This window comes from Trachemys scripta, chromosome 10 (assembly GCF_013100865.1).
Source record: "Trachemys scripta elegans isolate TJP31775 chromosome 10, CAS_Tse_1.0, whole genome shotgun sequence".
Lineage (NCBI taxonomy): Eukaryota > Metazoa > Chordata > Testudines > Emydidae > Trachemys > Trachemys scripta.
Window position 1 is genome coordinate 17,054,659 of NC_048307.1, and position 27,902 is coordinate 17,082,560.

Here is a 27,902-nt window from a genome sequence, read left to right on the forward strand (position 1 = left end):
GACATATATATATATATATATATATATACACACACACACACACAGTATAAGTTTTAAGCAAACAATTTAATACTGGTACACAGTGATGATGATTGTGAAGCTTGGTTGAGGTGGAGGAGTCAGAGGGTGGGATATTTCCCTCACTGCTCAATGATGAACTAGCAATTGGCTGAGCCCTCAAGGGTTAACTCTCACACTCTACAAGGCAGCAGGAATGGAGGGAGGGGAGACATCGCAGACAGAGACACACACAGTATGTGTGATAAAGAGATATGCACATTTCCCCTTTAAGTACACTGCCTTGTTAATTAGATCAGCTTGCTGAGACCGCAGCTGCTGCTGCCAGCTCCCTCAGTCCTGAGCCCTGGTATGTCCCCCCTGCTCTATGGAAGATGGGATAAGCGGGGTGCAGGAGCAGGGGACAGCTAAACTGCAGGCAGCTGTTGCACAGGGAACTTAGGGGAGTGGGGAGCTGATAGGGGGCTGCTGGTCCACCCTGGTTCCAAGCCCCCACCAGCTAGCTGCAACAGGCTGCTCTTCCTGCAAGCAGTAGACAAAGCAGGCGGCTGCCAAATGACGTTAGAAGGGAGCATTGCACAACTTTAAACGAGCATACTCCCTAATTGATCAGCAACATAACAACAAAACAACGTTAACTGGGACGACTTTAAGTGAGGAGTTACTGTAAAGGAAATTTGTCCATTTTGACATTTACACTAGGATCTTAATGCTTGTTGCACTGTAGTTATAACAAATTCCTTCCCAGTATCATTCCTTCCAAATGGTGGTTTCTTTGATTGAAGGAATTAATGGATTTGATGTAAGAAACTGCTGTATATTACTGTACATTGTATTCAAAGGTGTTATCTCGTTCTTACAAAGTCTCCTTAACCTACTTATGACTGACATTTTTCATCATCATCACAGAATTTCACTTTGATATAAATACTTTCTCACTTTTGATTAACATGGCACATCAAAGTGTTCAAATGATTGAAACACACACAAAGAACGGATTCAGAAACACACTACCCAATTCTGGAACAAAATGCTCTACCATTCACTTATAACAGGAGACAAGAGACGTATATTATGAACTCCAATGTGCTCACTGGAATCTGACATTGTTGAGGCAAGGGAGGACAGGAAGGATGGTAAGTAGAATGTGCTAGGTCCCAAGAACCTAGCTGGCAAGTATGCCTGGCAGAATTCGTGGCCTTGTTCTTAAAATTAAGAGGCCAAGTTCAGCACCAGTATAATCAAGCACAGCTCCACAGAGGGCACAGGAAGCTACATCTACGTATCTGATGGCAGCATTCAGCCACATGAGTCTGTTCCTGCAATATACTTAGCACCCTCAATTCCCATTGAAATCAGTAGAAGTTGAGGGCATCCAGAATATCCCATGATCTAGTCCACGCTTTGTTGTTATTTTCCTTAATCTAAAATAAAAGTAATCTAATCTGTAAAGTAATGTTGGCTGTTGTGTATAGAAAACTTAATAATCTTTTCCATACAAAACCTTACCAGTAGATACACAAGACTCCAGTCTCTCTTTTTTTTAATTGGACCCCTATTATGGACAAGATAATAGCATTGAACCACAGCTGTATGTAGGAGATAGTGTGAACCTGCATCAATCCAATGGAGCTGAAGGAGGCATTGTGCTTAAATCATGCCAAGCTGCTTGCCCCTAGGGTGACCAGATGTCCCAATTTTATAGGGACAGTCCTGATTTTGGGGTCTTTTTCTTATATAGGCTCCTATTACCCCTCACCCCATCCTGATTTTTCACATTTTCTGTCTGGTCACCCTACTTGCCCCAGTGCACCTGACCAATTCAGTAGGCAGGCAGGTGTGAAGGGGAGCAGGCCCATACCCCACTTTGGGGAAATTTGTGCATCCATAGGAAAACAGAAGGAGCATAGAGACTGTGATTGTCTCTAGACCTTGTCTGTGGTGTCTGGAGGAAGAAGCAACAGCACTATGGCCAGGGACACTCTGGTCCTATATCTTCAGTCCCCCAGGTAAAGTATCGTTGAAATAGGAGTTGCCAACTTTCAAGGGTTTTTCTGAGAGTCTTGCAATAGTTGGTGTTTTTCTTAGAAGCCCCAACTCCTGGAGACAAGTGATCATGTGAGAATCTCAACTTTCATTTAACAAGTAAATACGTTTCTAGCCCTTATGGTTGGGGGAGGGGAAAAGCTTGAAAATTCTGAGCCTTAAGTGCTTAAAAATAAAACAGAAGGTAAATAAAAAGAACTCAACATTTTTTTGAGTTTGAAAAACTCATTTTTTCAGCCAATCTTATGATTTCTGGGGGTCTGACTTATGTATGACTTTTGAATACTTGGGGTTGACATTACTGGAAGTTACCCTTTTAACTTTTGTAATAATGTTCAAAAAACCTCAAACCAAGCAAAAATGTATGTATTTAAACATTCAATTTAGCATTATAAAAACAAACAGTATAATCTGAAATCCAGGGACCTGGGTGACTCCATTAAAAATGTTTTTAGGCCAGGATAATTTTAGATTGTTTGGCAACATTAAAGCTCATACCAAAACTGATATGCATGCACAAAGGTGACTTTTGTACTTATAAAAAGGATACATAATTGAAACTTTTGCTTTTATATGTTTAATGCAATCAAATATTATGCAATTCACACACCACTTTTCTACTCAAGATACTGGCTGGCTCTATTGCACTTGCACTAGACACTAATAAACAAGCTGTTCCGTTGTTGCCATACACAATAGTAAAACGAAAGTTTATTTTCTCTTCAATTATACCTTACTATTCAATTCAAACACACTGTAGCTTTCTAAAAGACAGCATTATGAAAACACTAAAATATAACTGTGGGGAAATGAAAGCAGGCATCTTAAGTAAATGCTCTGAAAAACATTTAAATTAGCTAACCATAAACAAACTGCATAATGACAACATTTCTTTTCTTTTCACAGCAGATGCATTGTTTCTAATGGTATTTACAGCGCTATTTAGTTTTGAAGTTTCATTCCATACAGTTAGCAAGTGCTGCCAGAGCTACTATTAAAATGGGCAAGCAACCTCATATGTAAGGGGCACGCCGAGAGACTGAATCACTTCTGAGGCAGAGAAAAAAATGGAAGAAATGTTGCTGTTCTTTTGATTGGGGCCAGCGTGGACGTGTTGTGCATACCCAGGCACACACAGAACAGTCAAAGTATTGTGCCATTGCTCAGCTAAAAGCATTATCTGTTAGGTGGTCCAGAGAGGGATGTGGAAACTTTGTGTGACCTTCGCAAAGCACGTGCACATCTGGGTCCACAAATACACTGCACATTACTAACATTCAGGGATAAAGCCCTATGTGCGGTGCAACCTCCCAAACTAAATGCACAGGCTCAAAAGCAACATTTGGAGATAAAGATCAAGTGAACACAGCTAGGGTGAAGGACACAGAACGAGAAGCAATGCAAGATTAAGGACTAGGGATCAAATAATGATCTAGTTGAAGTCAACCGCAAAACTCCCATAGCCTATAAATGTACAGCAATTCGGCCCTAAGAGCACCACTAGACAGGAATAGCTGCTTCTACAGCTAGGAATTCTACCTAGCTGTAGAAGCAGCAGGAATGATTCAGGAATCAAGATTACAAGCAGCAGCCAGCATTAGGGGACTAGTGCCAGGATTTTATAGCTGGAACTGAGAACATAGGGCAGAATTAATGACTCGGGGCCAAATGCAGCAAGCAACATTCAGGACCAATTGGCAGAATTCTGTGCCAGGCCTTGGGAGCAGCAGACAGATGCACTGGACTTACGAAAAAGGACTAATGCTCTTGCAGTTCCTAATACATTTGCAGCTATTCCTGAAAAGACACCTTCTGTGAGCTCCCTTTCTCTTCCTCTGCCCTCAAAAGAGCAAATTGCTGCAGACAGCTAATGTCATGACTTCCTCCTCTAATCAGCAATGCTATTATCAGCATTACCATGCTAGTCATGGACTAGGTCCCTATTGTGCTAGGCACAGTACAAACACAGAACAAAAAAATAGTCCCTGCTCCAAAGAGGTTACAATCTAAATTATTCTTTGCTTGTGAACCAGAAAATTGACAGATTGGTTTCCCCAGACATTCCTTGGCAGCACAGGAAGAATTTTAAAGGGCCAGGACTGTAAATCTTTTAGGGCAGAGGGAGCTGAGTTTGCACCCCTTAAACTCACCTTGCAAACTTCATAGGAGCAGTGGTGTATTATTGATCAAGTGTAGGACAGCTTTTGAAATCCATCCCAGGACTAAGAGGAACTTTGCCAATGAAGGCTGCCTGTTGAATTAGTCCACCTTTCAGCTGGCTTGGCATCCCGAGGTGCTCTTGGATTCAGAGGGAGCAGAAGTTGTCAAGAGCACAATTTTTAAATTTTGCTTGGGGAAAAAGTGGTGATGTTTACTCTTTAATGCAGACCGCCCCACAGTTACCAACAGACAGGATTTTGCAGAGTGCTCTGCCTGGGACTAGCCTTAAAGACTTGTGCAGAGTGTGGCTGTTTACTTACACTACACAATGCTGCACAGTGTACACTTCCAAGTGAAATTCAAAGCATGGGTTTTGACTGGGATCCTCATTTTCCTAGCGATTGTCTCTCTGTGCTCCAACCTAACAGCTGAGAGAAGCAGATGTGCTCTTTCTAAACGTTCACAAACCTGAACGTCCAAGGTCTGCAGACTGGGTGTTCTCAGTTGGGCAGTTCTCAGTTCTGGAATTTGAGGCCCTGTTGATCTGATAGAGCTTAAGTTTGCTGACCTTCAAAACTGACCTCATTTTTGTCTAAGGGGTGCTAGAGATGGGCTTTACATTTTCTTTTGCGGCGGGGGCATTTTGCGTTCCCCAGTTAGCATTGTGTTAGTATATTGCTTCAATTTATGCAATCTTATAATTTATGTAGATGTACCTACAGGTGATAATAGGTACATTTTATGAATTAAAAAAATAAAATGAACACAAACATCTTTAAATAGAGGTGATTTTATATTTATAATGATACTGCGTTTTTCACCTGAATAATTGATTCTAGGGGCTCTAAACAATAATTATAAAACAGAGCACCTGTAGTCTACAGCATAAATGAATGTTCATGGATGGTGGATCATATTTGCTTTTAAAGCACAGACTTAGAGCCTGATGGTGCGAATTAGGTACTGCCCTGCATTAGGTGTCGTAAAGATCTGCAGTACCCAGGGGGAGCTTCAGAAGACTCTAAGGGACAGAGGCACTCAGTGCCTACCGAAGTAGAACGCGGTTTCCTTGAGGTAAAGCCTACTCTTCAACTAAGGAGGAGCGTTTAGCTGTCAAGGTGATTGAGGCCCTCCGCTATGACTTCGGGAACCACTTCACACTGGTCACAGACCCTGTCCCTCTGAAATTCCTATATGCCTGGTGCATGAAGTGGTATCTGTCCTTGCTACCTTAAGTCTTTCAAGATGCAACAGAACAGGGATGGCGCCACATTATGCCATTTCTGTCCTGCAAAGGGATGTGTGTGTGTGTTGGGGGAGGTGTAAAGTGTAGCTTTTGCTTGGTGCACTCAGGGGCTTGGGGTCTTTGGGAGAAGGGAGTAGGTGAAATCTATGATGTGTACATAACCCACACTAAGACTCCATACACAATCAAGAAGGAAAGGGCTTACCTCCATTCAAAGGGAACAAGGCAGACAGCCTTCCCCACCTTGGAAAAGCTATTCAGCATGCCAGCTGAAATAGAGAATCTCCAGCTAAGCTCCACCATAACCCTAAACAAAGAAAGGACTCTAAGCAAGGAGAAAGTGTTCTTTCAGAATCCACCCAATCCAGGGATGTAGAGCCAGGAGGCTCCCAGAGTGTTTGTTGCTTTTTCAAGTCTAGTTTTAAGTGAACCAAAGGAAGGTGCTTCCGCCTTCTGCCTGGGAAAATACAATAGATATGTATCTGAAGATTTTGTAGTTGAAAGAGTGGAGCCTACTTGCCATATTACCCCTTTATCCCAAATCCATGGATTCCCTTCCTCTGCATGAATATGATGCAACTGAGCTGCCACAGGCGTTAGAGGGTATGGGCAGACGGAGAAAAAGCTGTTGTACATCATATGCTTCTCCTAAAGGGTAGGGGATTAGTGCAAAGACATGAACTGGGGACCAGTGGAATGTTCCAATGGAAGAGAGGGGATCAGGAGCAGCAGTGAAGGGCTAGTTCTCCAAAGTGAAAGACTCAGGGCATCCATATGGCTAAGCGGCCACAGATCTGAGGTTAAAAGCTAGAGCCGCAAGTGAAAGGGATGATACCTTGGAAATTCCATGTATGTTTTCCTGGTAAGTCTTCCCCTCCCATAGGAAGGTATGATGTGGCCCATGCCATGGTCTTTACCTGACACAGGAATCACAGCATAAAAAAGCATATATGCTGACACACAGATATGGCCCTGGGAGAGAGGAAAGTTTGAACAGTATTTTAGAAAACTGGTGGGGGGAAAGACATAATGGTAAAACGTTATCAGGCCAGAGCTGCTTCACAGCAAAATTCTCAGCGTTCACATACAGCTAATTTCCATTCCAGCATCTGGATGTGCAGAAACAAAGAATTCTCCCAGAGGAGTTTTCCTGGGCTTGTCACGACAATACCAGATGCAGTTCCTAGAACATGAGAACACTGTAGTTCTGAGCTCTAAAAGGCCAGCTCCTTCACAAGAGAGCTTTCTGTTAGGTCATCACGAATTAACATCTTATCCAGAGGGCCAAATCCTGATCTTGATTATACCTAAAACTAACCGGCAGACTTTGGCTTGATCTCTTTATACCATGGTTTTTCTAAGTCATAGTATTAAACTAGACACTATTTAATGGACCCAGTGAATTGTTTTAGAAAGTAAAATCTATATTTCATTGACAGGAAGGTACTAATTATCTAGCATTCACTCTGTTTGAAGTAATTTACTCTTTCCTCTGCAATGAATACTATAAGAGTAACTAATCAAAACAGTGGTGCAGTCACCACTGAAAACAATCAGCCAAATTCATCATTGGTGTATCTCTATTAAAGTTAGTGGACTTATACGAGGGATGAATTTGGCCCATTATAAGGTTTTTATACGCTATGCCAGTGTTTTTCAAACTGTGGGTCATGACCCGGTACTAGGTCACGACCCGGTACTGGGTCACGGTATGTCAGGCGCTAGGTCACCTTGCTCTGGTCAGCACTGCTGACCGGGGTGTTAAAAGTCCAGTCGGCGGTGCTGCCCAGCTAAGGCAGGCTAGTGCCTACCTTTTCCAACACTGCGCTATCCCCTGGAAGCAGCCAGCAGCAGGTCTGGCTTCTAGGCGGGTGGGAGGGAGGAGGGGCACGGGGCTCCGCGTGCTGCCCCCACCCTGAGCACCAGCTCCGCACTCCCATTGGCTGTCAACCAACCAATGGAAACTGGGGGGATGGTGCCTGCGGGCGAGAGTCACACAGAGCCGTTTGCGCGCCTCTGCCTAGGAGTCAGACCTGCTGCTGGCCGTTTCCAGGATGCAGCGCAGTCCATGGTGCACCCCAGCTGCATTGCTGACCGGGAGCAGCCGGAGGCAAGTCCGCACCCTAACATCGTGCCCCAATCCCCTGCCCCAGCCCTGAGCCCCCCCTTCCTGCACTCCAACCCCCTCATCCCTGGCCCCAGCCCAGAGCCCTGACCCCCTCCCGCACCCCAACCCCCTGCCCCAGCCCTGAGCCCACCCCAAACCCCTCATCTCTGGCCCCACCCCAGAGCCTGCACCCCTGTCCCAGCCCAGATCCCTCTCCCACACCCTGAACCCCTCATCCCTGGCCCCACCCCACAGCCCTCACCCCCGCACGCCAACCCTTTGCCCCAGCCCCAAGCCCCTCCCACACCCCAAACCCCTCATCCCCAGCTCCGTTGGGTTGCAGGCATCAACAACTTTCTTCAACTGGGTCCCCAGAAAAAAAGTTTGAAAACCACTGCAATATGCAACTGCTATCAGTGTTAATCAGTGAAATTGGTGATTGTACAATAGCCTGCCTTTAGAAGGAAAAAAGTGACATAAATTGACCTGCTCCTGGCACATTCCTCCTATGCTGCACTGATCAGGACAAACACAGGAAACGTCTGCACAATGTGTATTGTTAACCTGCAGATGTGTTTATAAACTATTTATACACGGGAATCATTTTCCATTCTTTATCTTACACGTTGTGTGTTAAGGACAAAAATATTGTTAATGTCTAGATGAATTCATCGTGACCACAATTCCATTCACTTTCCTGTATATACTGTACTTTTTTAATGTAATATATTTTGTCAGAGGTCCAGCTGTAACCTCCCTTTTCTGTGGCTATTTGTATACAACCTGAAAAGGAATGTCAGAATAATGGTAATAAAAATGTTTAAACTTTGTTAAATTTTTATTCTGAAAAATGAATGCATTACTCAATTCTCAAGTGAGAAGAGGTGAAAAAGTCCCTACACTGGCAACAACAGAAAGCAGAGTGGACAAAGCACGAGAAAACATACCATAGGGAAAAATCCTGCTTCAGCAGGGGGAGACCCTGGGTGACATAATGGTCTCTTTCATCTCTAATCTAAAAATGTCGTTTTTTGCAACCTATTTTTATATTCATATCAGCTTGAAGTCTGAGAATACACCCAGCAGTTGGTTATTCTGAATACTAATGTTGTTGAATTTCCTATTATTTATTTGGACTTTATAGTGCGACAGCCTATTTTAAAATTTTAAACTCCTGTTCCACTTCTCTCTCTGCACTGGATCTCACCAATTTCTTTCGAGAGAAAAGTGACAAAATACAACATGACTTTCCTACAATTTTTTCCTCCTCCTTCCTTGTCACAGATGCAGAAGTTCCTCATTTACTTTCCTCTAATGCCATCACTTGCCCCAGTGTTCTCCTTCCATCTCATCTCCTGATCTATCTCAAACCAATCCCCATCCTTCCCTTACCCTTCTCCTTCACCTCTCACTATCCTCTGGCTCTTTCCCCTGACAATACAAGCATGCTTTAGTCTCTCTCCCATTTAAAAAAAAATATATCATCCTTTACCTCACTTGCTCCAGCTACTATCCCATCTCCCTTCTGTCTCTAAGCTCATTGAACGAATGGTTTATAATCTGTCTGGAGTTCTCCTTCAGTTCCATCGTAGACTCTCTCCAGTGCTGCCTTCACCCCTCACACTCCAGTCAAACCACTCTTGCCAAACTCTCTAATGACCTCATCTTAACCAAAGCTGAGAACCAGCACTCCATCCTCATCCTCCTTGACCCTTGACAACAGGCTGCACTACAAGGCTTACAGTGTGTAGGGGGTCGCCCAGAGCCAGGACATTTGAACAAACTGATTTCAGAACAGGGGAGCACATGACTGGCAGGGGTGAGTGTAATCAACCCCAGAAGAAGGTTGCAGGAGCAGAGTGTGAAAGTGATTCCCTTCCCTGCAATGCAGCAATGTGTAACTGTAACAGGTACCTCACTGGGGGTTCAGGGAACTTGCACAATTCTCCACATGGAGGACCTAAACGGGGAAGGGGAAGGTGGCCACTTTCCCCTCTCTCCCTGGAGGGCAGGAGACACCAAAACTAGTGGTGTAACAGAACTAGCCAGTAGGTTATGGGAGGGATCTGATGTCATAGGAATTGTGTCAGGAATGTCTGGGTTATACACATCATCTATAGAGACTAATGGCATTACACAACTGTAACAAGCTAACCTTCAGGTATTGCAGCAGCTGGGAGCTTTCATGGGTGGGGGAGGGGGTCCGGAGGTGGCAGTACTGAACACCCAACATGAGCTCGAGTTTGGGGGACAGACAATAGTCAGGCAGGGCAGGACCCTCACCAGGGGGTGGAAGCCCACAGCAGGGAGAGGGAGGTTGTTGAGCACCCTTTAACTCACCCACTGATAGGAATGTGAATTTGAGAGATAGAAACTGCTGACCGGGGGCAACAGGGCACTAAGGTGCCCCAATGGTCAGTTGCAAGTATGGTTAAGCTGGGGTGGCTGACTCGATAGGAGTTCACCTGCTTGGTACTACTAAAGATAACATTTTGAAAGGTGAATATATATACATATTATCATTGCTGCACAGGGAGGTGCTGACAGAAAGTAAGCCAGGGCAGAGCAAGCAGGGCCATGACATGGCCAAGGGTGGCTAGAACATAGGAAAATTGGGGAAGCCACCTTCTTAATATATGCGGGCATTATTACAGAGGCTTACCCAGACAGAAGCCCAGGATTATTCAAATATATGAATATAATCAGATGGGCATATAATATGTTTAGGGGCAGGGCTTGGTTTAACTATGACGAACAGTTTAGATTGAGGGCTGCAACACAAACAGGGATCCAGTGGGACACATTGCAACATATGCTGTGGTTAAAGGGATGATACCATGGGGGCCTGATTTTCACACTGACAGTGGCCTGTTTGTTCCACCACAAGTTCACCAGATGCCCGAGGTGCATAATGACATTTGCTCGGCATTTATTGAAAGTGGATGTTTTTGGAGCATCTGCAAAGTTAGGCATGCTTGCAAAATGTGCTTTGGGGCCCATGCAGCCCACAACTGCTACAGCAGTCAGGGAAGGCCACAGTATGGAAACAAAATGGGGGGTAAGTCAAATGCCACCTGCAGATCCGTGGGTGCAAGATTTGAGGGCCAAGGGGCAATAACAGGTGGGGGAATGAGCTGATAATGGGGGCTGGACAAGGGCACTATCTCTCATTAAACTTGAGGTGTTAAGCATTCTCCTTTGGGATTTCCCTAACAAGACAGCTGGGGCATATTTGCAGGATGTGTTTACTTCAGGATTTAGAGGGGAAAGAAGTCATGTAATGTCCAAAAACTAAAGTCCTTAGTGGGAAGGGGTCATATTATAAAGAAAAAGATTACTCCTAAAATTAAAGAAGAGGGTAGCGGGACATTCAAGCACCTACCTATATAGAACTTGCTGGTTTCTCCCCTAGTTTTGGTTCCTAAAAAGGCTCTGGGCAAGTATTGCTTAATTCTCCACCTGTCATACCCATGCAGTAGCTCAGTTAATGATGGACTAGACCCAGCCTTGTGTTCTGTTCACTGTTCCTTCACTGATGAGGCTGTGAGATGAGTAGGCCTTGTAGCCCTGGGGCGGTGATGGCCACGCGTGATCTCAAGTCTGCTTTTTGACAGCTTCCAGTGCATTCTTCTGACACTAACCTTTTGGGTTTCTCTTTTGAAGAAGAGTTTTATTTTGATAAAGCTATGTCTGTGGGATGTGCAATATCCTGTTCTGCATTTGAGAAATTTAGAACAGTGCTACATGGGGCAGTGGTGCAGGAAGATGGTTTACAGCAGGTAGTGCATTATTTAGATAACCTTTTGTTCATGGGCAAGGTGAATTCAGATAAGTGTGTAAGGCTGATGGATGCCTTTCAGGCTCTGTCTAAAAAATTGAGGGTACAACTGGTGGAGGATAAAATGGAAAGACCTTCTACTATGTTGACCTATCTGGGGACAAAGCAAGATACACTGGTGGGTATATTTTGACACCCTCAGGTTAAGCTTCAGAAGGTGTAGGGCTTAATTAGTAGGGCTAGAGTGGAAAAGAAAGTTACACCCCCATGAGCTGCAATCTATTATTGGACATCTTAACTTTGCTTGCTGAGCGGTAGCCCTGGGGCAGGCATTTGGTTTCTGGCTTGCAGATCCCACTGCAGGCATATCAAGACCTCACCATATTATAAGAATAACTAAAGAAATGAAGGAGGATTTGGGGGTATGGAGAAAGTTTCTGAGCCATTTTAATGGAGTGCCATTCTAGAGAGAGGACTGGATACTCAAGGCTGATTTAAAGATCCACTAAGATGCTTCAGGAAGTACAGGTTTTGAAGTATTTTACCAAAACAGGTGGTGTGCCCAGAAATGGCCCTCCACTTGGATACCAAAAGGGATAGTGCAGGATATAACGTTCCTGGAACTTTTTCCAATTTTGATGGCAGTGATCATTTGGGGAATGGAGTTTGCTAATAACAGGATGTGTTTCTGGTGTGACAGCAAGGCGGTGGTACATGTTATCAACCACCAGTCCTCCAGATCACACAGAGTTATGAGGCTGGTGAGAGCTATTGTACAATGTTTAAGCTTTAACATCTCTTTCTTTTTCAAACATGTGTGGGGGTTGATAAAGACGTAGCAAATGCATTGTCTCATTTTCAGATGGACAGATTTCAGGAGCTGGCACTACAGCCAGCAAGAAACCCAAATGGATGCTGCTGGCCTGGTGGAACCTTGGAGTATGATGGCTTTCAGTGTAGCACAGAGATCGGAGGTTCCATGAACATTTTGGAGCTCTGAGAGACGTTGTAATGATTTTGTGCAATTTCAGGAGTTGGAGGGCTGCCAATTATATGACCATTTACAGAGGACCTGGTGCTGCAGTACATTGTGTTGTTAATAACCTGGCAATTGCATCATGAACCATCTCCACTCGCCTATTGGGCTTTACGTTTGTCAGTAGGCTGAACGGTGACCCAGATCCTGGTAGCGGGTTTTTAGTTCAGAGGTTTCTAGCAGGGTGGTCTCGAAGCACCAGCCCTTGGGAGGATCCATGTTGTTCAATCATTGTTAATATGTTCAGGGATGTGGTGTGGCTCCTAGATTCCATATGTCGTTGTGGACAAGAGATGGCCTTGTTCATTCCTGGTAGTGTTTTTGGGGGTTTTTTTGGATCTTTTGGGATCAGCAAGCTAGTGCCTGAGTCCTGCAGGGATACTTCTGGAAGGGGTTTGGAATTGATGGATATACATTTGGAGAGGTGATATTAACCTTGAGGAGGTCAAAGATGGATCAAGGCGGTCAGAGAGAATTCATTATTTTCCAGAAAGGGGACAAGCCTGGGATCTGCCCTGTGGGTGCTGTGAGGGCATACATGGCAATAAGACCAGGGAGGGATAGGTCTCTCTTTATTCACAGTGATGAGAGCTCCCTCACAGCATACCGGTTTGTTACAATTTTAAGACAGGGACTGATGAGGCTGTGGTTTCCAGCACATGAATTTGGTTCCCACTCAGTCAAGATTGGGGCAGCAACAGCAGCAGCCCAGCTTGTTCTGGGAAATGGGACAATTCAGCGTTGGCATTCTGAAGCATACCATATGTATATGAGACCCCTACTGGTGGTAGGGAATCAGTGTTAATTTTCCTTTTTGTTTGCACTTGCAGATGGGCCAGCAGACCACATGGATCTGTGGCACAGTATTGTTTACTGGGCACATAGATGGGCTTCCAGGTTGCCTGGAGATTCGCAGCTGGTCCTTGGGGATGAAGCAGTCCTGAGCTGGCATGGCATGAGGGACATGGTATGGGACCAGCTGATGCCCCTGCTGTACACCATGATGGCCCGGAAGCAGGCATCAGATATGATTGTGCTTCATCTTGTGGGGAAATGGTTTGTGAATGTGTATAATGGTAGATTTAATGGTCAGAGCTAAGAGAGACTTGGAGCAGATCCTGGAACTTTTTCCAGGAGTAAAAATTGTGTGGTCAGACATGTTGCTATGAAGGGTGTAGCAGAGAACAGTGAAGCTCCCATCGGTAGAGAAGGTTAGGAGATATGCAAACAGGGAGGTGGCTAAATTCATAGGTAGCCTACGGGAGTTGCTAATTTTTCCATCTGGACATAGCATACACGGCACCAGAGTTATTCAGGCAGAATAGGGTCCACCTGTCTGACTTGGGAGCTGATACATTTTTGGCCAATGTTAAAGAGCGCATCAGATGTCTGGGAACCCATCTAGGTATGTGGGGGTGGGGAAGACAGCCAAGCTAAATGCTGGTGTCTCCTTGTGCCGGCTGACCAGTGCAGGTACTCCATAGGGAATGGATACAGTGATCAGATAAAATGGATGTGGAAAAGATTTAGAGATATTCTTTAAAGAAGAGGAAACAGGGTGGGTTTAGGACGCCTATGACTGATATGGCAGAGAGTCAATCCCCACCACTTTGTAGTCCTCCTTAACCCTCATTTGGGGAATAGTGAGGTCCCAGCAGTGCGTTGGCTGGAGACCAGGATGGGAAAGTAGGAGGGCTCACAGCAGTCCCTGGGATATATGTAAATGATTATGTAATTATCTGTCCTTTACAATTTTATCTGCCGAGTATCCCCAGACTTTTAGGAATAAAGTTTCAGCCTAATTAAACCACATCCAGTAGATCCCTGTCCTTTTTCCAGCATAGCCAGACACCTACAGTACATTGTGATAATGTGTGAATTGTGACCACATTTTCAGTAGGCCTCATGTATAATCACACACAAGACCTCATTGTATATGCAAAGTAAGTTACTATAAGCAAGACTGTCAATTTACATATGTAAATATGTTTGTAGCTGCACATTTTTCCAGGCACATTTGTGAAATGCTGAAAATTTGGTCCTCAATTGTTATACCAAGAATAATTTCATTCAACTTGTGCATGTTATATTTAAATCACAATACCACAAATGTATAAAAATCCACAAGAGGATCTGTGTAATAAAGGTAAAGCAGAAGTAAGGCACTGAATTTGTTTCAAGAAAATAATTGCATTGCTCTCTGTATATTAGAAAGGGGTTCTAGTTATCATTTAAAACATTTTTATGCAAGTTACGCAGTAGACTTTGCTTGTAATTAACAAAGAATAATGCTTTGGCTATGTGAATGCTAGCTGAAGTAGGCAAGGTTCAGTTAGAATTCATGCATTCATAGATATGAAAATAGACTGTCCAAGTATTAAGCATTTGGTCAGCAATGGAAAGTAACACTAGTATTCATGCATATGGTTACCAAGAGCTATTGTTTTGCTAACATTATTCCAAAAGAGCAAAAAATGATGTCCCAGAGGGCAACTGTCATATGACACACCCATGCTTTCCTAACTTTCCCTCCCCACCAACATGACGTTACTCCCTTTTACAACCAAAATAACTTAGTTTATCTTTGATAGTGTGCAAATTTTTGTGAGAAAGAAGGCAAAACAAAAAACCAAAACAACTCCTAATATAGCAAGTAAAAAGGTGCACTACAGACAAATATAACTTACAGTTTGTATTTGTATTTTTTGTTACTTTCTTGTAAACATTCCTATAGAAAACATAAACCAACTTTACCTACATGGATACTTTATTTTGCTTGTTTACTAAAAACCACATATTTAATCATTGGGATTAATTAATTATTGACTCAAAGGAGCTCATTATTACATACCTCATAATAACTATACCTTTGTTACAGTGTGGGGTTCTCTCAGTGCTTATCTTAATCTTTAAGTGATTTCTATTTGCTCTTACTATTACATTAATGAGGTCTTTAAAATGCATTTAATCACATTTTAATAGAGTAGCATAAATTGTTAAGAAAAAGCATCAGTGGATTTTAAAACTGCCAGTATTCCTACACTTTCTGTTACAATCTTCTGCCCTCATACTAAAATACCATATCATTAGTAGAAATATGGATTGGAGGACCATTCAACACTGAATCTTTCCAACGTGTCTCAACTAAAAAACCAAGCCACCCCCCCACACCAAAATCCCAGACCTAAGCTATGCAACTGTAAACATTAACTGCTCAACTGTCCTAAAAATATTTAATTCTTTCATATTATGAGGTGGTCTCGATTTCCTTTCTTTAAAAAACCTCAATACTGGTCTTGTATATGATGTGATGAATACTGTATATATCAATAGATTTCTAAGCTAGACACTATAAATATCGTGGCACGAATGTATAGTGCTCACGAAGTATTTTGACATGCAGTAAAACAATTTTCCATTTCCATCAAGAGTGTCAACCGCAGGTGATATAAACCTGCTCACTTATTAAAAACTAATGATTTTAGAACTACACTCAAACCTTGTGAAGTCTTAGTGAAAACTGAAGCAAGCTATTTACACAGAAGAACAAGATCTGAACATGGAAGACAAATTTGGGAGGAGCAGCCAAGTGTGGTAAGTGTAATGTATTTTTGGCTGCATCAAAAGTGTGCATATGTCAATGGTTAATTCTACATATGTAATTGCATACCAAACATTTTTAAAGCTGTTCCACTGTGTCTGTTATCTGGCACATATATATATTTAATACGAAGTCTGTGTCAGTAGCTTGGATAGCAAAACTGTCTGAACTGCATGCTTTGCTATCTAGGGTCTGAATATTTAACACTCCCCTGGTTTGTTTCCAGATTATTAATTTAAAACAGTGTTTCTCAGCCTTTTTGTGCTGGCAACCCCCTCTGGACTTAAAAAAATATCATGACCCCCACCCCCACTAGAAAAAATTGTGATCCCTTACCCTCAGCTCCACCGGGCTTGGGCTTCAGCCCTGCTTGGGGCTCCTGGCTCCAGGCTTTATGTACATTAGCATTGTGGAGCCCTGTGTGGCATGGGGCTGCAGACAATTGCCCTGTTTCCAACCCCCTAACACTGGCCCCGCTTGCTGCCCACCCCCCCTTAACCCATCCTGTAACCCCCAGTTGAGAAACACGGATTTAACACATTTGGTATGTATCTTTCAACAGAAAATCTTAATGTATTTTTATATGATTTTGCCACCTTTGAAGTTGTGTGAATAAATCAGACAAATCATTTACACATAAGGGAGAAAAAGTTTGATGAAAGGCACATTAACAATTAATCAGACAGAAGAACATAGCAAATATTACTTTTAGAGTGTGACTAAAGGCAGAATTTGGATTGCTATAACTAAATTGACTTGAATTAAGAACAACAATTTTACAAAAGTGTATGGAAGCATTTATAAAACTGTATATGTGGCAAATAAATCTTGCCAGAATGCCCAGTCTTTATAAGAGAAACCAAATACTTTAATTGTATAGTGTACATAAGTAGTATTTTTCACAAAACTTCAAAAGGCCAACATGCCAAAAAAAAAAAAAAATCATCAAGACAATATTCCAACAGAGTTACAATGATCGAGCAGTGTGTTGAATTTTCATAACTATTGTAGTAGATTAAATGTAAATTCCTTATCTGCAGCTGCTCTAGTCTATAATCTTCTCTCTTTCTTCAAATGAGTGCCCCTTGTGTTAATTAGAAAGGTGACCCCTCCCCCTGAAGCTTGATAGCTAGCTGGACTAGATACAATTGGAAATTTCAGAAAGAGTTTTATGGGAAAAGGCATAATGTAGGGCTTGTCATATTGATCGGGTTTATGAAGTACACTATTCAAAACTAACTCAGTTTAAAAATGACATACAATACACTATTTTATCTTATTATAGTCAGTTTGTAAAAGACAAAATAATGAAATGTAGATAGTGGATTAAAAAAACCCTTTAGAATCCTGAAACAGCATCTTGAAAACTAAGAACTGACCTCAAAACACTTTTCCTTCTTTGCTTGATGCAGAAGTTCAGCCATTCCCGGCAGAAGTATTGGAAATATGTAATATTCCAAATATTCTCGAGGAGAACCTGGACAAAACAATATTTTTTTTCCCATTAACAGATTGAACTTAGTCTGGAGAAAGAGGAACATTCATCTGAAATAAATCAAATAGCCTTAATTTTAAACAGTATCATCTCAGCTTGTTCTAAAACACAGATTCTTTCAATTTAGATAGTCACAGATTTCACTCCTCTTAAGTCACAAAGAATACATCAACTTGAATAAGTTTCAAACTGAGTGCTTTCTCCTCCCCTCTCCATGAAGGATATCCACCCATTATTGGTTTGCTTTCCCTTAGAAACTGGAGTAACTGTAGTCAATCACAAAATTCAACTCCTAGGCATCAGGAGGAGGGCCAGGTCAAATCTTCACTTTGTGGCATATGGATTTCCCTCTCTTACCCACCTACTTTTCACAGGCTTTGTCATCATGAATAAACCCCTCCAGGAACAAGAAAAACAAACAGAATTGCCATCAGAGCTCCATCAATGTGTGGCTCCTGATCTGTCAGCAGGCAGAACTGCTAGGTGTTCTGATGTTTTGCTTCTCACCTAGATTGCCAGTCCTGTGGCCTTAGAAGCGAGAGACTGAAATGGGATTTGGACTTTGATTTCCAGCTTGGTAGATATAACACTTAGCTTTAGACAACAAACCCAGTTCATGGTTGTGCTCCTTGAAACAGAAAGCATGTTTAAATATAGGGGAGAATTTTAAGAGTGAAATTTTCAAAAGCATGCAGTGTTGATCTAACTCTGCTCTCAGTAGTCAATGGTAAAGATCCCATTAACTTCAATGAGCACAGAGTTAGGCCTATGACAGGTACTTTTGAAAACACAAGCTTCAGTCTTTAAGGTGAAAAAAAATTAACTCAAAAGACCAAAATGATTACCTTTCAAATTACATGGTCCAGTGTATGTAAATACACAGACATTTGTTTTAATCAGGTGAATTTCTGCCCTGGATTACTCTGGATTTATGCCATTGTAATTCCATCGCCTTCATTGGAATTACTCCAGATTTACACTGGGTTAGCCAAGAGCAGAATATGATCCACTTTTTCTTCTGACTTTTATGATCTCAAAGTTAGATAAATTAAATCAAACAAGAAAGCCATTTCTAAGAAGCATTTCAGTACAATGTATGTAGCTAATTTCACACACAAAAAATCCTGATTAACGACATAACAACTAAACAAGTTTTACTCTTATCCCATGCTTGATAGTAATAAATTATTTTAATAATTTAAGTGTGTCCTGTTTGTTTAGCCATGGTGGTGTTAATAGTCTTAACTGTCCATAAAATATGCAGCCAAACTAGACACAAATTGGGTACCTTGTATGCCAGTCTTGGAAATGGAACCAAATACATTCCAAATTCCAAAGGCTGGAGTTTCAAATGTGCCTAGGGCTTTGTGTGTCCAAATGACACTGAGTTTCAATGAGATTTGGGCATTTAACTCTTTTGCTTCTTTGAAAATCATAATCTAGACACCGAAGTCACTGAGAAAAGTGAACTCTTTTCAAGATTAAAATTCGTCTGTACTAAAGACCTTAAGAAGAAGTATTATGGAGCACTGTACATTATAAAATAAACTTACATCAGGTGTGGAACAATTTTTATTAGTCATCAGATCAGAGTGATTCAGAAATCAGCACAGAACTTTTTTTTTGGGGGGGGGGGTGTGCCCTAACCAGCTGAAGTGCTGTCCTCAGTCGAGAGCTCAGCTGCTGTTGCAGTAAATATTCCTGTCTTAATGTGGCAAATACAGATTAATTATTAAAAGGGTGGTCTCCTGGCAATGTATATCTGGAGCAAAGGCTTGTTCATTGCTTCACATCCTTAATCCAGTTCAGACACCACTTGAAAATGTTCCTAATTGGAAGGGCACCCTATATAAAAGCCTTTGATATTACTGCTTCTCACTGCCAGCAATGGAAAACAATGAACAGAAGAAAGGGAAGAAACTTAGAAAAGGAGGTGAAGAAAGGTGATGGGTTGAAAGACAATATAAAGGCTAAAGTGCAGAACATCTAAAGGAAAACATTGTTACAGATTCTATGTGAATTTCAGAAAGTTGAAACCAGACTGATAAAAATGGAAGAAGAAAGATTCAGAGTCTGAACACAGATGGAAAAGAAACTGATGCGCAAAGGACTATATTTTGAAAGGAATTTTCAGACTCAATTATATAGTTATCTTACTGAAACTAATTTGACCTTAAGATTAGAAGGGAAAAATACTTGCCTTTCTTCTGTTGTAATTAGAGCTGTCGATTAATCGCAGTTAACTCAAAACATTAATCACGATTAAATGCAGTTTTAATTGCACTGTTAAACAATAGAATACCAATTGAAATTTATTAACTATTTCTGGATATTTTTCTACATTTTCAAATATATTAATTTCAATTACAACACAGTATACAAAGTAGAGAGTGCTCACTTTATAGTGTTATTTTTTTTCTTACAAATATTTGCACTGTAAAAATGATAAAAGAAATAGTATTTTTCAGTTCACCTCATACAAGTACTGTCGTGCAATCTTTTTATGGTGAAAGTGAAACTTACAAATGTAGAGCTTTTTGTTACGTAACTGCACTCAAAAACTAAATGTAAAACTTCAGAGCCTACAAATCCACTCAGTCCTACTTCTTGTTCAGTCAATCTCTAAGACAAACAAGTTTGTTTATATTTACGGGAGATACTGCTGCCTGCTTCTTATTTACGTCACCTGAAAGTGAGAACAGGCGTTCTCATTGCAATGCTGGCTACAAAAGTGCCAATTATTTATGTGCCAGATGTGCTAAACATTTGTATGTCTCTTCATGCTTTGGCCACGCTTCCATGCTGATGATGCTCGTTAAAAAAATAAAGTGTTAATTAAATTTGTGACTGAACTTATTGGGGGAGAATTGTCTGTCTCCTGTTCTGTTTTACCCGCATTCTGCATACATTTCATGTTATAGCAGTCTTGGATGATGACACAGCACATTTGTATTAAGACAGGTTTCAGAGTAGCAGCCGTGTTAGTCTGTATCCGCAAAAAGAAGAACAGGAGTACTTGTGGCACCTTAGAGACTAACAAATTTAACTAACAAACCTCCTTTTCTAAATTTGTTAGTCTCTAAGGTGCCACAAGTACTCCTGTTCTTCTTTTTATTTGTATTAAGAACACTTTCACAGCAGATTTGACAAAACGCAAAGAAGGTACCAATGTGAGATTTCTAAAGATAGCTACATCACTCAACCCAAAGTTTAAGAATCTGAAGTGCTGTCCAAAAACCTGAGAAGGATGAGGTGTAGACTGAGCATGCTTTCAGAAGTCTTAAAAGATCAACACTCTGATGCGGAAACTACAAAACCCGAACCACCAAAAAAGAAAATCAATCTTCTGCTGGTGGCATCTGACTCAGATGATGAAAATGAACATGCGTCGGTCTGCATTGCTTTGGTTATCGAGCAGAACCCGTTATCAGCATGGACGCATTTCCTCTGGAATGATGGTTGAAGCATGAAGGGACATATGAATCTTTAGTGCATCTGGCGCATAAATGTCTTGCAATGCCAGCTACAACAATGCCATGAGAATGCTTGTTCTCACTTTCAGGTGATATTGTAAACAAGAAGCGGGCAGCGTTATCTCCTGCAAATGTAAACAAACTTGTTCAGCCAATCGCTCAGACAAACAAGAAGTAGGACTGAGTGGACTTGTAGGCTCTAAAGTTTTCATGGTTCTGTTTTTGAATGCAGTTATTTTTTTGTACATAATTCTACATTTGTAAGTTCAACTTTCATGATAAAGAGATTGCACTACAGTACTTGTATGAGGTGAACTGAAAAATACTATCACTTGTTTTTTACAGTGCAAATATTTGTAATCAAAAATATAAAGTGAGCACTATACTCTTTGTAGTCTGTGGTTGTAACTGAAATCAATATTGGAAAATGTAGAAAATATCCAAAACTATTTAAATAAATAGTATTCTATTATTGTTTAAGAGTTCAATTAACTGCGCGACAGCCTAGTTGTAATATAAACAGCTGAGTAAAAAGTCACTATTCAGGGTTGGAAAATTGTCCTCAATAGATTTGTACAACTATACATTAAGCCCTTAATCCTACAAACAAAGGCATTTCTAATGCCTGCAGAGTATATCAATATGACTCTGGAAGGACACATGGGCCCAAAGTGGGGTATGTGTTTGAAGTACTGGGGACCAGTCATGAGAATCTCAAATAAAAAAAACCTGTGGAAATTCTTAATTTAAACTTTTAAATAATCACAACAGGGTGTACCCTAATATGCTAGTATATGCACTCTTTCAAAGGTAGGATAGCTTTTCAAGATAGCCCAACATACTGTGGGTCATGTCTTATTTCAGACCTTCTGTGCAGAAACTTGCTAGAACATACAAAGTGGTATGGAAGGCAGCGTACATGCTAAATTATTTTTTGGCCCAGGAGGACCCCTTTCATATAAACCCAAATATTCTTTTTCAGGTCTTTGTCTATGGTCAGTAATATTAGCCATATATAGCTCTGTGCCCACCCCGATGTACTGTATCAAGAGACCTTATCCTCTGTACCATGGCCCAGGTTGCCTGTACTCACAAGACCTTCTTTACGTCCTTTCTGTTCCTTATCAAGTAAATATATTCTTTCAGACCATTACTTACATGTTTTTGGATTAGGTGCTGCTGGAAGCGGTGCAAGCGCGGGTAAGGAAGATATTTTTTGGGCAATGGAACATTCAGTAGAAGTTGAATATAATTGTTTTGTATGTAAAGGCTGCAAAATTCCTGTATCCAAAGAAACCTGTTAAAAATAAACATACTTGACAAATATCTCATCCAGATTGGTTTCCCTTCATAAATATATTTCAGGTAAATTGAGTGTAAGAGGAAACAGAAGTTTTGTAAAAAAGGAATTACAATAAGTAAAATATTAACTGATTTCAATATTTGGGCTGGACAGTTTCTATTTTCATGAATACTTTAAACAGAGAGAGAAGTCTGTTTTTTTTGGGGGGGGGGGCAAATCTAGGCTGCAGTGCACTAAAAATATCCAAATGTAGGAGGCTATGCATATGAAAGGCTAGGACAGTTGTCTTAAAAAGGGCACTGTCAAGGGATTTTAACAATTTAAAAATGTATTTTACTCAACTGTCAATAAATAATACCCCTTTGGAAACTAAAATTGAAATATTTTCCTTACTAACGTTTTTTTCATTCAATTGCTTGCATACACTACTTGCCTTTGTATCCTGGAATTATTTTGGTTGTTTAAGAAATAAAAAAAGATTGAAATGTGTGTGTTTTTAAACAAAATACAGAGAGGCAAATTCAAAGCTGATGTAAACCCAAGCCTGAATTTTTCTCGCATGAAAAACATTGCAGTCACACAGCTTGTGAAAAATCATAATTGGACAAAATAATGAGACTAACAAGACTGAAGGCCCAAAGTTTGATCTGTGTTTCTAGGAACACAGATACGATTATAGTGGACAAGAATATCACTCTATCAGACAGTGACCTATCCCTAATGTTTAGAAAGAGGAAGGCAAACACCTCATACCAACACTATTGCATCACTGTCATAATTTGCTATCAAAATTTGGCATAATAAACTGTTGCATATTAGAACTCAGATGGGTTTATGAACATGATCCTGCTCTACTGAAGAAAATATTAGTAGGATCGGGCCCCTAATACATTGCGTATCGATAAAACAGGCATGAGTAGGCTTCTTTTTAATACACGCAAGGTTCATAAACAAATCCTATTAAAGAATTAACAGAACTTCATTAATATATAAATGCACGTCATTGCACTATGTTTTTGATACAATTGCAGGGAAACAGATATATTACTCCCAAGCTAATGACACAGTCATCAGAATTTGCTATTCTTTTTACATAAATTAATATACTATAACGGTGTTATTTTCACTTAGGGCAACAGGATATCCTAGACAGCTTAGCACAGAATTAGATTATGTAAATATTCATATAAAATGTTAATATCGTAAGCTAACTGATGTATAGTAGGCTACAATATAGCTATGAGATGCAAGTTTAAATGAAAACAGCCAAAATAGGCTGATCAAACTTTGTTTTTTTGATCATTTTGTAGGGGTAATTTGGTGCTTTACACAATGAGTTTTGTATTTGAGTCTGTGATGATTTATCTCCCTGCTCATGCAGTTCTTTTTGAGACAAGGGCTCAAAGTTTTTTTTTTTTTTTTTTAAGTTTTATGAACACTGTTGACATCAACAGGCCCAAAGTTTTCCTACAATAAAAATACTTAGCCAAATAGAGACCATGCAAAGATGCCCATCTTATATAGTAGAACCTCAGTTATGAATAACAGAGTTATCAACTGACTGATCAACCACACACCTCATTTGGAACTGGAAGTAAGCTATCAGGCAGCAGAAACAACAAAAAACTCAAATACTGTACAGTACCATGTTAAACATAAACTACAAAAACAATAAAAGGGAAAGTTTTAAAAAAGAGACTAAGTTAAAAAAAACTTTCTGTGTTTGTTTCATTTAAATTAAGACAGTTAAAAGCAGCATTTTTCTTCTACATTGTAAAGTTTCAAAGCTGTATTAAGTCAATGTTCAGTTGTAAACTTTTGAAAGAACAACCATAATGCTTTGTTCAGAGTTACAAACATTGCAGACTTCTGAACTCCATTCCCAAGCTGTTCGTAACTCTGAGGTTCTATGGTAGTAGGCCTGAATCTGGTCCACTTTTTTGTAACTTTTTTTTTTTTTTTTTTTTAAATATGGAAGGGGAAAACAAAAAACAGCTTCCCAAACTGAGGGATTCAGCACAAAGTACTGTATATGAAATTCCAAACTCACCACCAGGTGATACACCAACAATAAATGTGAGGATCTGTGTGTCTTTGCAATAGCAAGAGTTTGAGTAAGGCAACAATGACACATGTGTGAAAACAGAGCACCAGTCTTCTACTCTGCCTACTTGCCTCATTCTTGCGATCAGGGAGAGTATTGAAATATGCAGGAATCCAGTGAACAAGATGCTTGCGTATTTCAATATCCTGCCTATTCATAAGAAGGAAGCAGACAGGCAGAGCAGAGGGACAGCGCAATGTGCAAACCAAAACACAGCTGGTAATCTAAATTTAGGCATAGCAGCCTTACCAAAATATCTTTAAAGAACAGCAGTGATTTCTGGAATATTGCATTTGACACTTAAGAGAAATTTTAAATACACGGTCACATATTCATCAAATGAATCTGGAGATATTTTGGATACCTAATCTTCCCGTTTAGAAATAGATGCACATTTTCAGACATACCATATACAGATTTTTTGCTTGAAATGTACTCACAGAATCTTGTTTTAATTCAGGACTATACGGAAATGGAGGCTGCTCTGCTTCGTACTCTAAAACAAGACAAAACCCAGCACCACACCAAATGTCAAAAGGACTTTATAACGATTTTTCTGAAAACATACAAACAAATATTACTTATTAAAAGCTACTTTCATTTGCAAAAATTATAAACCATGTATGATAAGCAAATACTTAACACAAAATCTAATTTATTAAAATGAGAGAACTTCTGAGTTACTTGTCCTGAAGAATCAAGGACAATATTTTCAGTGATACAGGAAGCCTTTCTTGAAAATAGGCTTTTTGTACTAAGTAAGCAATCTGGCATAGTTTAAGACTATAAAATGTTTGTTAAATAAAATGAGGATGCTTGCATGAAATTAAGAATACTTTTCACTTATATGCAATAGTGCTTTTCAAATGAGGCTCTTTATACAGGGGGTCCTCTTATCAGTCGTTTTGCGTAACCGTCGCTTATCAATAGGGGAACGTGTTCCAATTCACATCGGTCCCGATCCGCATATCTGTCGCTTCACTTTTTGCGTGGTTTTCTTTGGGTGCTTCCCCCAGCGTTCAAAAGGTGCTGGGAGCGAGGGGGTTGGGGTACACTAGGAACAGTGGCTGGAACTGGGCGGGAAGAGGCGGGGTGGGAGTAGAGAGGAGGCAGGAAGAGGCAGGGCAGGCCAGGCCATTATTTTTTATGGGGAAAAATTCCCCAGTATTTGTCATTTCAGTATCCGTTGACCTTTACAAGACCACAATCCCGATGTGTATCGGGGACCCCCTTAAACAATTAAACTCCTGTGAGGTAGCTAACTATTATCATCTACAGTTTATAAAAGAAAACATGGAAGTGCAGAGAAGTTATGTGATCTTTGCGAACTATTCAGTGAATCAGTAAAAAACTGAACCCAGGAGTCCTGAATCCTGGCCGTATGTGCTGACCATTAGACAACAGTTCCACTTACCCTAAGTGCAAAATGTTCCTAATACATATCAAAGGCAGAAACCCACTCAGGTGTTCTGCTCTCACTATATGTACAGATCTCCTACTGATGTCAATGATAGATTTGCAAAGGTATGGGGCTGGACCCAACTCCCACTGAAATAAAACGGAATACTTCAGTTAACTTCATTGGTCTTGGATCTGCCACATGCAGAGCAACAGAGTGTAGTTAAGATCCACCAAGAAGAAATTTTGCTCCTTATAAAATTAAATTTAAAAATAGAGAATAAAGGGCCCCAGTAAGAGATTTCAGTGGTTCTCTAACTGGAAAGTTCTGACAAATCTCAGGATTTCTACACATGAACCATTCAAATCTTTCCACAAGTTTATTTTACTCATACAGTAGGAATATATGGATCTGAGAAGCAAAACTGAAATCTTACAGAATATTATCTTAATAAAATATTTGGCATTATATCTTCAGTACCTAAGTTTACATTATAATTGTAAATACATGGTTCGGGGTGGTATCTTGACATTAAAACTAATGCTTAAGCAGTTAGTTGACATCATCAGAAACCCAAAATGGAATTATAGACTTAAACCCTGATCCAGCATTCTTTAGGAACTAAGTGGGCTGTAGTCCACGAAAGCTTATGCTCTAATAAATTTGTTAGTCTCTAAGGTGCCACAAGTACTCCTGTTCTTTTTAGGAACTAGGTGTCCCTGCAGAGCCCCACTAACTTTGAAGGGGACTATGGGAAGAAGCTGCAATCTTCCCTCACACTACACAATTAAAGATGAAGGCCTTAGATGCAAAACATGCCTGCAACCACCCAACCTACCATTTTTATAGTCATGTGCCTTAACTGGCATTATGGCCTCCATTCATGGTATGCACCCACTGATTCAGTCAAGTTAGGGTAGGTGGCATTTTATTCTAGGATTAAAAATGGCCATTTAATATAAAGCACTTATCACACTGTAGGGCACTATAAATACTAAATAAATAAATAGATAACTTTAGGTACAATCAAATGACTGGTGGTGTGGGCTCCTCAACTTCCTGAATATTCCTAGTAGCCACAGCTGCCACTGCAGATGCTGGGGAATGACCACGACAAAGGCTTCTATTGTTGAAATTGAAAACAAGGCTTATTAATTTTGTGTTAATTACACTTGCAATATCATTGCCTATCTGCTTTTATGAGGCAATAAACTGATTCCCTTGTGATAAACCAGAAGGCTGGATTCAATTGGGAAGCAGATTACTCTCATACAAAAGACAATGATATTAGCACTTCATTAAGGGTGTAATAAATAAAACCTTCACCAGCGCATGATACAAGGCTATATTTCTAATCGGAGTGCCTGGTGACAATTTAAATCACAAGAGCAATATACACATTTTAATAAATATATTTGAACCTTTCGTCCTGCATTTGTGAACAATGTATTTTCGTTTAGATTTCTGAACCAGTGGCAGTGTTTTGAGCTGGGTCAGTCTAATGTTTATATTTCAAAGGGACACCCCAATGTCCAGTTCTTTGCAACCCTGCTGAACCAGATTCTCCCCAGGAGAGGGATTTGAATGCAAAAAACCAGGAGCGAGACCGTTTCAATGACTGAAATTGACAGACAAAAGCCTCCAGCCCCAGAGGGAGAGAAACGGACTTACAGTGAACCCACCTCCGTAGCTCACTGATGGAGGCTCGGAGCAGCTCCGAAGGGGGGAGTCCCCCCAACCTAGTGAGGGAAGCTTGGGGGAGTCTCCACTTCTCCCCTGCCCCAGAAAGGGGGGCTGGGGGAGCCCCGCCCGAGGGGTGACAGGGAGCGGCGGCGGGGGGGGGGGGTTCTCTCTCACCAGCACAGATTTGCTCCCAGAGCGTCTTTGGTCCCTGAGCTACAGCCATGGAGGGGCGCGGTTACCAAGCAACCCCCAAGCCGCAGGCGGAGATTACCCAGAGGAGCCCGCGCCAGGCGCCGCTTTCCGCTTCCGGGTCAGAGCCACCCGGGCTCGGCGAACACGCGGAGGGGGGAGGGGAGGCGTTGCACGTGGGGTCAGCAGGTAAGAGGCCTCCCGGTGCTGGCGGCCGAACGAGAGCGGGGCCGGAAGCTGGTGCTGACTCGGGGGGGGGGGGGG

The 27,902-nt window shown here is 41.0% G+C and overlaps 2 protein-coding genes across 3 annotated transcripts in view; one reads left to right on the top strand and one right to left on the bottom strand.

Annotated features, from left to right (window-relative positions):
- The window catches only part of IQCK (IQ motif containing K), a 99,435-nt gene extending 71,674 nt beyond the window's left edge, over positions 1-27,761 (bottom strand). The window contains exons 1-4 of one of the 2 annotated variants that reach the window (XM_034782776.1): positions 27,624-27,761; positions 24,808-24,863; positions 22,119-22,257; positions 17,372-17,469 (exon numbers count right to left, since the gene is read on the bottom strand). In XM_034782776.1, the coding sequence (XP_034638667.1) occupies positions 17,372-17,469; positions 22,119-22,257; positions 24,808-24,863; positions 27,624-27,672 (342 nt within the window). In that variant the 5' untranslated portion in view covers positions 27,673-27,761. The remainder of the gene's footprint in view (positions 1-17,371; positions 17,470-22,118; positions 22,258-24,807; positions 24,864-27,623) is intronic. The other variant, XM_034782775.1, reaches the window with a different exon arrangement.
- The window catches only part of KNOP1 (lysine rich nucleolar protein 1), a 17,520-nt gene continuing 17,334 nt past the window's right edge, over positions 27,717-27,902 (top strand). Inside the window, exon 1 of the mRNA XM_034782771.1 lies at positions 27,717-27,827. The gene's annotated coding sequence lies outside the window, so the exon portion shown is untranslated. The remainder of the gene's footprint in view (positions 27,828-27,902) is intronic.